Below are 12035 nucleotides of genomic sequence, written 5' to 3'. Positions count from 1 at the left end.
CTAGTGTTAAATGCCTGTATCTTTACATTGTAAATAAAGGAGTAGAGATAGAACATGGAATCAGAGGCAGCAGAAAAGCTTTAGAATCATGATTTGGCTTAAATGTTATAGATGGGAGTGTTAAGTAATCTGCTAAAATCCAAACTAACATAGACTGAGTCTTGTAAGTCACAGTGGCCTTAGGATGCGAAACAGTCTTTCCCCTACCATTTTCCTAGGGTGATTCTCCAAACCTGTGGCAAATGGCCTGTAGACTTTTCTCAACATACTACATGTCAGTAGGTAGTGACTCCATGCTCTTACAGATGAATCACTTGGTGTAATCTCCATATTGTTTAAGTTTTTTGAATGCTAAGTATTCTTTTCTCTCGTTCCTAAGTCAGAAAAGCAAGAGAGTGCTTTGTGAAATTAGGTCTCTGACCATTGAGAGCTACCATCCACAGGAGTATCAGAGGCATTCTGGATCCAGATGCATCCCTTTGTACATGTCTGACTTCTGCCCTTGTCTACGCAGGATCAGCATTGAGGCCAGAAAGTCACCCAAGCTGCCCCGGGCTGCTCAAGAGATTTCTCGGTCTCCCCGATTGCCCATGCGCAAGCCCTCCATGGGTTCGCCCAGCCTGACTCGGAGAGAGTTTCCTTTTGAAGACATCACGCAGGTAGACATGCACAGCTGACAGTGGACCTGCACACAGTTAAACTGTCAGGCTCTCTGGAAGCACCACCACCCTTCCCAGCTTGCCCGTCCTGCTCCTCGCCACACCTGCATGCAGACTGTACAGCTCTCTTGCTAGAGTGCTCCTCAGGAGAGCTGACTGAATGTATTCCCCTCTTCACTTTCGCCTTCTGTCCTGCGGCGACTCCTCAGTTCTAGGAAAGGAACACTGACCATAGCCCCAGTCTCTCCTTTCTGCCTTCCGAAGCCTTCCTTCCCTCTGCCTGGGTTCTGCCTGACTTATTAGCCTCTCCAGCTCCTCCTTGGTTTTGCCCTCCTCCAGCCCTAACTCAGTTAGTTTGTGCCTTCTCTGTGAAGGCCTCCTGCTCTAGCCCAGCCAACACAAGTGGTGTCTAACCCCCTTCTAATGTTCATCAAAGACTTCTTCGTCTACCAACCAGGGAAATCCATCGTAAGTTCCTCCAGGAGCTGTCTTCTTCTCATCCGTATTTTACTCACATCTACCTTGAGCATAGCAATGACTTTAAAATTGATTAAACACTATGATAATTGGGAGGCTTAAGGACATAAAGTGTTTTCAACTCAGCTGACATCTGCAGAATTTATCCAGGATTAAAAGGAAGAAATTAACAAGATTGTGTGTAAAATTTTTGTTGTTTTATTTTAGGTTATGTTTTTGTTATTTCACATAATGTTGTTATTGCTTTGTTGTTTTCTTGGTTAATTGGTTTGTTTTAATATTGCTAGTAGCCTAGACTGGTCTGGAGCTCAGTGTACTCCTGTCTTACCTTCCCGGTTATACTAAGTTTACAGTCCATAGCACCTACTTTACTTTTTACTATTTCTGAGATGAGGCCATGCTGTTTTGCCTAGGCTGGCCTCAAATTCCCACTCCTCACTAGATGAAACTACAGACATACACCACTACTCTGAACTTTGATGGCCTTTTTATTTTATTTTATTTTATTTTATTTATCTATCTATTTATTTATTTATTTATTTATTTATTTATTTGAGACAGCGTCTCTTCTATCCTAGGGTGGCCTCAAACTTGCTGTGTAGCCATGGATGACTTTGAACTTCTGATATTCCTAACTTAACTTCCAAAATGGTGGGATTCCAGGCTTGTAGCACAGGTTGAGTTTGTGCAGTGTTAGAGATCAACCCAAGGGCTTTATGCATGCTGGGTGGGCATTCTTCAAACTGAGCCACATCCCGAGCCCTTTAATAACCCTTTTAAAGATTTGTTTATGTATGTATGTATATGTGCTTGTTTGTGTTTATGTGCACCAAGTACATACATGTCACCATTGAACTGATCCCTGGAATTGGAGTTACATGTAGTTGTGAGCCACCAGATATGGGTGCTGGGGATGGAATCTGGTCCTTTACAGCAGTACATGCTCTTAACGCCTTGAGCAATCTCTCTAGCTGCTAACGACCCTTGTAAACTGAACACATGGGGACATGCTCCCAGCTCAGTGTGTCACTGCTGGGAAGTGGGGGCTCGACATGCTCTCGGGAACCTCTGATCCTAAGGGAGGCCTAGATGGAGACTTAATGTTGTCTGCAGTGTCTACTTACAACATCTTACATTTTAGTGTTCATACTAAGTGCACAATAGACAGTGTGAAAATAGACTGAGATGCTTTCTTCTTCTTTCCCCTTGCCCCCACAGCACAACTATCTTGCTCAGGTCACATCCAATATCTGGGGAACCAAGTTTAAGATTGTGGGCTTGGCTGCCTTCCTACCAACCAACCTTGGTGCAGGTAAAGATTCATTCTGTTTTCTTACCGTTCCATTTGGAAATCAGAGTAAAGGTTCCAGTTTCAACGTGTGGCAGCTTAAATTAGAAAATGAGCTCCTAAGACAGTATAGGATTCATGCGTACACCCAGACTCTAGCCACTGTGATGTCAGGAAATCAGACCTATTCCTGGTGTTTACACCCCTCCCCCCACCCCAATAAGCTGTATTATAAAACTAGTAAATGTAGCCAAAATCTCCAGTAGACCACTGAAAAACTTGTAGACATTTGGCTGTTGTGAGCAGATTTAGTTCCAGTGCCCAGGTTCTTGAAGTCCAAGAAACTTGTATAGAGAAATAATAGGGGCATTAAAAAACCAAGAATTTAGCTGGCTGTTGAGAATGCAGTTCTTGTTTTCCTCATCCGGTAAACATCCTGCCTGTGACAGGTTTGAGACACAGAAGGGCAGTGGAGGCTGGGCCAGAGCCCAGGCTTTGGTTTTCGTTTGCATTTCTATCCAGGTGAGTAGTAAGTAGTAGCTCACTACCTTTACCTCAGGGGCAGAGAAGACCTGCAGGTGGCAGGAGAGCCTTTGCAGGGCAGCCTCATGCTTCCTGGGTCTTCAGATGCGCACTGCTGCGCTGCCTGCCTCCTGCCATCTTCCTGGGTTGCCTCCTTACCTGTCAAACATGGCTCTCTCTGCGAGGCCTGCAGACCTTGGCCCTTCATCCAGTATGTGCTCTCTGCACTTACATGAGAATTACCCTTGCAGGATTCTGTTTATAAACCTTGTATCCTGTGCAGACTTGTGAAGTAGGTTATTCTTGCAAACCAGATGCTAAGAATGTGTTGAGGATGGAGTGCAGCAGCGGAGCACTCGCCCAGCATGCCCGGGGCTCTAGGTTTGGTCTCTGCCACCATCACCTCCCCACCACAGCGAAAGGCCTGGGACTGTGCGCACCTACAGGTGTTTATTGAAGCAGCACTATGTTTAGATCGTTAATGCTGAAGTTTTCAGTTACAATAAAATTGAAGCAGAATTAACATAAACTTGAACTGGAGTTAATAATCCTCAGCCTCAAAAAAAAAAATCTTGCTTTATATAATGTGGTAAAGAAATGCTGTGATGGTGTGCACATTGGGTTTTTATGCAGTAAATATTGTTTTATTACATGAGCAATGGCTTTCCCTTTTCTTTTCCCATTTTCTTTCATAGCACGACTCTCTTGTCTCCAAAAGGAATTTCTTAAAGTATTTCAATAATCGGAAAGCACTCTGATGACCACAGAGTGTTCGCTCACCTGTGCCCTAGTAACTTGTTCAAATGTCACCATTACCTCCATCTCAGTACGCTGAGAGCTTAGCCTTCCTAAAATAGGTTGTGAGAAAGAATTGAGGTAAAAATTTATTTAATGTATTTTTTTCAAAATTTTGTCCTCTCATGGTGAGTAGATCCATAGTTAAGCCAGTAAAGGTACTAAAAATGGGAGCAGTGGGTATCCTTTAGGCCCCTGCCGTTCCAGTGTGAGTCAGTAGAGTGTCAAGACAAAAGCACTAGAATCATTGTTCTCCTAATCATCGACTTTTTAAAAAAGAGCGTTAGGTCCATATAGTGACCGCAACCAAACCTAGAATTCCCCACTTGATTACATTACAGAAAGGAAGTCAACTTTTAGATTCTAGGAAGTATACTCACTATTCGTTACCTTAATAATCTTTTCAAATACAATGTATGATGCTCTAATGGGCTTAGAAAGTGAGTACTCCCTATATTTAATTATTTGTTTTTTAGTTTGAACAGACTAGCCCATTGGGTGGGGTGGGGGGGTTTAAGTTCAGTACTGAGGGAGAGGACAGCACGTGGGTCTGGCTTCTTTCTTGGCAGCCTCTTCCCTCATGGCAGCCAGTAGGTTACTCACTTCCCTGCTTCTTCTTGGCACCACCCCCTCCTCGCTCCTCCTTCTCTTCTGAGACAGTCTCACTGTGGAGCCCTCCCACCCTCTGCTTTACTTGTGTCCAAGCTCTGCTGATCTAGGGCAAGAAGGCACACCTCCAGGGTCATGTCCCATGTCACCTTCATCTCTTTGCTGATGGTCCCAGAAGCTCACTGTCTGTACCTAGGCATGTTCACATTTTTGGTCACCTGTAGTCCTTGTTGAGACCTGTGGCTATAGGATACAGAGAGCTATGGTGGCTGTGACCGATCCATGAAATTTCTTCATTTTTTTTTTTTTACATAACCTGAGTATTATGTCATAGATTCAAATTTTAGAAGAGTGTTAAAAGAGTGTTAAAGTAAAGTAAATAGAGGACTGAGAGAGTAGAAAAAGGTGGAGTGTGAGAAAGAGAAGGAAGGAGAGAGGGAGAAAGAGCAAGAGGAGAAAAAAAGAGAAAGCAGTAAATGATGTTTGTAATTATTCCTCAGTTAAAAGGAAAATTGTTCTTTATTTATCTGGATAACACAGATAGCACTTTTGCACTAACTCAGAACAATATAGGACTTTTCCACCAAAATAATAGATATTTTTTATGGGCAAGAGTGATGTGACTATGGGTGAGAAAGACAACTCCTGAGTGCCAGGTTCATACAGAAGTCTCAGCAAAAGCCAGGACTTCAGAGCAGTGCTGGTTTGTCAGGCCCAGAGCCAGGGGAGAAGCAATGATAGACCCAGGATGTGGCTTTTCTTACCAAAAAATGCCGAGTAAAAGTATGTCTGGGTACAGCTTTATAGGAAAGATGGGTCAGTGAGATTGCTCACTGACTAAAGGCCAACCAGCCTAAGTTTGATCTCCTAAATGGCAGGATAGAACTAACCTCACATGTGTGTCATGGCACATATGTATCTCTCACACATACACACGATTGAATTCATAATAATAAACATTTAATCATAAAAGAATTGACAGAAGCCTAATTGTATTTTTAACCTGCTTGTAAAACTTAGATTCATAATTTTAAACTTAATTTTCTCTTTTCTAATTTTTATTTACAACTTAGGCTTCCTCTTAACTGTGTTAATCACCGTAAATGTTAAGGTGTAGACAAACTGTAGAGGTGCGGTAAACCCTTCCACAGATCACATAGGTGAGAGTCAGTAAGGTGCAATTCAGTCTCAAAAGCAGCGGCTCCTCGTGCCTCTATGGTACCCAGTCCCTCAGGTGTCAAATAGCTCTCAGCAACAGTGTTTCAACTAAATTATCCTTCTGCTTCCAAAAGAAGCTTTTAAGGATGTTCAAGGTGTGTTTTTGGCATTTAGAGTTTGTGGTTCTGTGGACAGACCAAGAGTACTCCAATCCCACATGGTGTGCATCGCAGGAAGCTAAGAGCCGAGAGCTGCCCTCCAGCCTGTGCAGATCTGCCTGCCAACAGCAGGGTCCATGGCCCTGCATTTGTCTCCATCACACTGAGTCTGGGGCTCTCCTCTGCTGTGCTTCCTTAACTGTGTCCTCCTTCCTCCCACCAGTGATCTATAAAACCAGCCTGCTGCATCTCCAGCCTCGGCAGATGACAATTTATCTCCCAGAAGTTAGGAAGATTTCCATGGACTATATTAATCTACCTGTCTTCAACCCAAACGTTTTCAGTGAAGATGAGGATGATTTACCAGGTATGTCACATATGTGGACTTGTCTGAACAGTTCCTTTCTTAGTAGATCATGCAAGGGGACAGAGTGTTAAGCCATTTTGTACAGTTGCTGATGAGGTTTGAAAAAGGCCCACCTCACTCAGTAAGCGTAAGAGGCTTAATGTATCCTGTGAGGAAAAGCACAGAGGGTGCTCTTTGGCAGGAGGGAAACTACCAGAGCATGGATGGTTAAGGTAGTGATGACAATTCACAGAGCACTCCTCACATGACGTGTTGTCTTTCTTTGCTTTCTGTTGCATACATAAACACTCTGACCAAAACCTATCCTTGGGGAGGATAGCATTTATTTCATCTGACAAATTATACTCTTTTAGGAAGGGAAGTCAGGGCAGGAACCTGGAGACAGGAACCTAAGCTAGAAGGGCTGTGTGAAATCAGAACTAAACTCTGTCTCGGTGGTCTCTCCTAGCTTCTGTCCTTTCTATCCCTGCTTAGAGGGCACCTCTCTAGCGGTATGTGGTGCTCACAGATCCCAGCCCCTCAGACCGGCCCTATGTCCAGGACTCAGGGCCTTTGTATCTGAATACACTCCTACCACTCAGAGCGAGCCTCTGTCAGCACACAGGCCTGGCTTGAGTTAAAGATGCTTTTTAGCACAGATTCTTAAATGGTCCTATTTTATTCATAGATCAAGGTACTTTCCACTGGCTGCCAATGAATTATATCTAACTAGCCTCAGTTACCCAAGGGCACTTGAGAAACATCCCTCTTTTTAAGTACAGGCCCATTTGCAGTTTTGTAGACATGGACCCTACTTCCAGCACCAGTACCTGCCCTTCAGTGAATGAACTATGGATACTTGAGCTTGGCATGTACTCTGTTGATGGTTTAGATGAGGTGTATACTTTCCCCTGACAACCATTCTGTTGTCCCAGATGCAGTGAAGAGAGCTTTCTCCACAATTGCATTGCTGCAGTAGCTGTCATTGCTGTGTGTGGTTCTCAGTTGAGAGGATGGAATGCACTGTCTGAGGGCTCACCTCAGTGATTGTGACTCCACAGAGATTCTTAGTCGGAGAGGGAAATAGCCGAAGTCATTGCTTTCTGGAGATCAAAGAGAGATCAGCAAAAGAGTGATAGGGGAGCTTGAGGTGGGACCCAGAATCTGCAGCCAGAGGATGAAATACCTTAGTGGAGGTCCCAGGGAAGAGGGAGCTACAGCCACAAGGCCAGGCTTAACTTTTGATAACTTGGTAGTTGCATTCTGCTGTTTGGGTGCAAAGTCAGCCAGTCCATACAGTGAGCCTGTTAGACCCTGCTTGCTCAGTTATTTGTTGCTATGCAGCATTTAACACCACATGTCAGGCCTCTGGACCTGTGAGAGTATTCTCTGAGGAAGAGACACAGCTACTCAGTGGGTTGAGGGGACTGAAGTTGGAGTCCGCCCTGCTGCCAGTAGAAGCACAGACTGTGGCTCTGAGCACCTGCCTACACGTCACTGTTGGCGTTCGTCATTCATGAAGTGACACTAGATAGTAAATGGAATATACACTGGTTGGCTGTTGAATGCTCTTTGAAATGCTAAAAAGCAGTAAATAAGAAAAAGTAATTCAGCTAATATGCACATTTCTAGGCGATTCTTTTCTTTAGTTTTTCCACCTTACTTTATGTAGGCATTTCATGAGTATAAACCACTATGGAATTCTTTAGACATTTAAGTATGATGGTATCATTCAGACATGTGGTACCAGATTCAGAAGATTCAAACATGTTCATTGTTGTGACAATGCCTTAGTCCATGTTTAACAGGCAGGCCATGCTGCCGGCTCCCTAGTTGGCTATGTGTTCTTCCAGAAATGTTAGAGAATAGCCTATGTCTTCAAGCAAACACATCTCAGTCTTAATAGTTGCATTTTGCTTGCAAAAGATCAGATAAGTCCAAGCATACAGCTTACTGTGACCCAGTCCCATGGCACTGTCTCGCAACCAATTCTTTTTTCTGGTTCTTTTCCAGTTCCAGGAGCATCAGGTGTCCCTGAGAACAACCCACCTTGCACAGTGAACATCCCTATCGCACCAATTCACAGCTCTGCTCAAGCTCTGTCTCCCACGCAGAGCATAGGGCTGGTGCAGTCCCTGCTGGCTAATCAAAATGTGCAGTTGGATGTCTTGACCAATCAGACAACAGCTGTAGGGTCAGTAGAGCATGCAAGTGATGCCACCCAATACCCAGTCTCCAGTCGGTACTCTAATCCTGGACAGGTGATTTTCGGAGGTGTAGAAATGGGCCGCATCATTCAGAATCCTCCTCAATTGCCTTTGCCACCACCGCCACCACCACCACCACAGGGGCCTATGCAGCTGTCGGTGGTGGACCATGGAGAGCGAGACCATGAGCACCTGCAAAAGTCAGCCAAGGCCCTACGGCCAGTGCCTCAGCTGGCAGCAGAGGGGGATGCAGTGGTTTTCAGTGCCCCCCAAGAGGTCCAGGTGGCAAAGATGAATCCCCCACCCCCCTACCCAGGAACTATTCCTGCTGCCCCCACCACAGCAGCACCCCCACCCCCGCTGCCACCGCCACAGCCCCCAGTGGATGTGTGTTTGAAGAAGGGTGACTTCTCACTCTACCCTACGGCAGCACATTACCAGCCCCCCCTAGGCTATGAGAGGATTACCACCTTTGACAGCAGTGGCAATGTGGAAGAGGTGTGCCGGCCTCGCACCCGGATGCTCTGTTCACAGAACACCTACACTCTTCCTGGCCCAGGCAGTTCTGCCACCCTGAGACTCACAGGCACTGAGAAAAAGGTCCCCCAACCCTGCACCAGTGCCACTCTGAACCGCCTGACTGTCCCTCGATACTCCATTCCCACAGGGGACCCACCTCCATACCCTGAAATTGCTAGCCAGCTGGCCCAGGGGCGGAGTGCTACTCAAAGACTGGACAACAGTCTCATCCATGCCACCCTACGAAGGAACAACCGAGAGGTTGCACTTAAGATGGCGCAGCTGGCTGACAGCTCCCGCGCCCCTCTGCAGCCCCCGGCCAAGCCTAAGGGTGGCTCTGGTGGGGCAGTGGCACAGCTCCCAGCAAGGCCTCCACCTGCCCTATACACCTGCAGCCAGTGCAGTGGAGCAGGGCCCAGTTCACAGCCAGGTGCAGCCCTGGCCCACGCTATCAGCACCTCCCCACTGGCCTCCCAGTCCTCCTACAATCTTCTGAGCCCTCCTGACAACTCTCGTGATCGTACTGATTATGTCAACTCAGCCTTCACTGAGGATGAGGCCCTGTCTCAGCACTGTCAGCTCGAGAAGCCTCTGAGGCATCCCCCACTTCCTGAAGCTACTGTCACTATGAAGCGGCCTCCCCCTTATCAGTGGGACCCTGTGCTGGGTGAGGACGTTTGGGTTCCCCAGGAAAGGACAGCACAACCTGCAGTGCCCAACCCTTTAAAACTGTCCCCTCTGATGCTAGGACAAAGCCAGCACCTGGATGTGGCTCGAGTGCCCTTTGTCTCTCCCAAGTCTCCGTCCAGCCCCACTGCCACCTTCCAGACAGGCTATGGGATGGGACTGCCATATCCAGGCAGCTATAACAACCCCTCTTTGCCTGGAGTGCAAGCTCCGTGCTCTCCTAAGGATGCCCTGTCCCCAGCGCAGTTTGCACAACAGGAGCCTGCTGTCGTACTTCAGCCAGCGTACCAGCCCAGCCTTTCCTATTGCACCTTGCCCCCCACATACCCAGGAAGCAGCACATGCTCCAGTTTACAGATGCCGCCTATCGCCTTGCACCCTTGGAGTTCCTACAGCACCTGCCCGCCCATGCAAAATCCCCAGGGCACTCTCCCCTCCAAGCCCCACTTAGTGGTGGAGAAGCCTCTTGTGTCCCCCCCACCTGCCGATCTCCAAAGCCACATGGGCACAGAGGTGATGGTAGAGACTGCAGACAATTTCCAAGAAGTCCTCTCTCTGACAGAAAGCCCTGTGCCCCAGAGAACAGAAAAATTTGGAAAGAAGAACCGGAAGCGCCTGGATAGCAGAGCAGAGGAAGGAAGTGTTCAGGCCATCACTGAGGGCAAAGTCAAAAAGGATGCTAGGACTCTGAGTGACTTTAATTCTCTCATCTCCAGCCCCCGCCTGGGGAGAGAGAAGAAGAAAGTGAAAAGTCAGAAAGACCAGCTGAAGTCAAAGAAGTTGAACAAGACAAACGAGTTCCAGGACAGCTCAGAAAGTGAGCCTGAGCTGTTCATCAGCGGGGATGAGCTGATGAACCAGAGCCAGAGCAGCAAGAAGGGGTGGAAAAGCAAAAGGAGCCTTCGGACAGCCAGCGAGCTGGAGGAATTCAAGTGCCGCAAAGCCAGTGAGAAGGAAGACGGGCGGCTGGGCAGCCAGGGCTTCGTGTATGTGATGGCCAACAAGCAGCCTCTGTGGAATGAAGCTACACAGGTGTACCAGCTGGACTTTGGAGGAAGAGTGACCCAGGAGTCTGCCAAGAACTTCCAGATTGAGTTGGAGGGGCGACAGGTAAGGAGACTGGGGTACTGTGGCCACTGAACAAATGGTGCCAGTGCCTTGGACTGTGGGAGCAAGCACTTAAAAGGCCTGGCAGAAAGCACAAAACACCACATATCTCTCTCAGATGGAACTAGTTGGTCCAGGTTCTCATTCTCAGTGTGCCTCCCGATGCCTTTTCATGTATGTTAAATCCAAGTGATGCATAAACCGTTAGTCAGGTGGTTCCGTGAGATGAGAACGGAAAACTACAGGCCCCGCTCCTTCCCTCACCACCTGCTCTTCAGGTGCAGGTGCCTCCTAGATTTCAGGGTTTTCTGGTATCTGTCAGTACATTTGCAAAGAATATATATATCTGCATTCCTCAGGAGTTGGCAAACCTAGTTACCTCTTTCCTACTTTTTTATGTCGATGCTTCCCACCACCTTTTCTCCTAAGACATGCAATTTGGACAGATGGACTATAATATATACATCACCCCTTCTCAGCGGTGTACTACCAGCTGTGAAAGAATGCTATTTTCTTTACCCCTTCCTCCCCTACCTCATAGGTACCCGTGAGAACTACCCCAACGTTCCCAGTTTAAGCAGTAGTTGTTCGTGACTGCATTATGTCACTGAGTGTTTTAGTTAGGTTTTTTTGTTTGTTTCTTTCTTTCTTTTTCTTTTTTTTCCAAGACAGGATTTCTCTGTTAGCCTTGGCTGACCTGGACCCCGTCCGCCTGCCTCTGCCTTTCAGAGTGGTAGTGTTACAGGCGTGCGCCACCGTGCCCGGCTTAGTTAGGGTTTTACTGCCGTGAGGAGGCACCATGACCATGGCAACTCTTATGAAAGGAAAACATTTAATTGGTGTCAAGTTACAGTTTCGGAGCTCTAGTCCGTTATCATCATGGCAGGAAACATGGCATCATCAATGCAGACATAGTGCTGGAGAAGGAGCTGAGAGTTCTACATCTTTATCTATAGGAAGCAGAAAGAGACTGTGTGCCCCATTGGGTATTTCTTGATCATAGGAGACCTCAAAGCCTACCCCTATAGTGACACACTTCTTCCAACAAACCCACCCCCATCCCAGCAAGGCCACACCTCCTAATAGTGCTACTCTCTATGGGCCAAACATTCAAACACAGAAGTCTTGGGGGGCCATCACCGTTCAAACCACCACGGTGAATGATTTACAGCTGTGCCTTGTGTAAGTTTTTCCTAAGTATTTTAATTGCGTGGTTATTGTTTCTTATTTCTCTGTGTTTATTACTAAGTCATCCTCCAGTTCTCTAACAGAAGGCAAAGTCTCCTCTTGGTACAGATCAGGAGCATAGATGACTGACAAAACAGTGTTTCTTAGAGCATAATGGCCTCTGTAGCCCTGCTACCTCACTTCACTCTGAACCGCAGTAGGAGGTTCATCCACTTTACAATTTCAGTTTTACTTAAATAACTCATCAAATGTATGTACTGCCTGCTGTGTGCCTGGCCATTTCTAAGACAAGAATCTCATGTTCTGAGGCCACAG

At 46.7% G+C, this 12035-nt stretch overlaps 1 protein-coding gene across 4 annotated transcripts in view; it reads left to right on the top strand.

Annotated features, from left to right (window-relative positions):
* Window positions 1–12035, top strand: part of Tulp4 (TUB like protein 4) — a 133607-nt gene that overhangs the window by 116657 nt on the left and 4915 nt on the right. For all 4 annotated transcript variants that reach the window (XM_060373412.1, XM_021635738.2, XM_021635737.2 and 1 more), the window contains 4 exons: window positions 515–659; window positions 2355–2448; window positions 5890–6033; window positions 8026–10535. In XM_060373412.1, the coding sequence (XP_060229395.1) occupies window positions 515–659; window positions 2355–2448; window positions 5890–6033; window positions 8026–10535 (2893 nt within the window). The remainder of the gene's footprint in view (window positions 1–514; window positions 660–2354; window positions 2449–5889; window positions 6034–8025; window positions 10536–12035) is intronic.

Source organism: Meriones unguiculatus, chromosome 20 (assembly GCF_030254825.1).
Source record: "Meriones unguiculatus strain TT.TT164.6M chromosome 20, Bangor_MerUng_6.1, whole genome shotgun sequence".
NCBI classification, from domain to species: Eukaryota; Metazoa; Chordata; class Mammalia; order Rodentia; family Muridae; genus Meriones; species Meriones unguiculatus.
The sequence above is the reverse complement of the archived record's forward strand: the minus strand, read 5'-3'. Positions and strand labels throughout refer to the sequence as shown.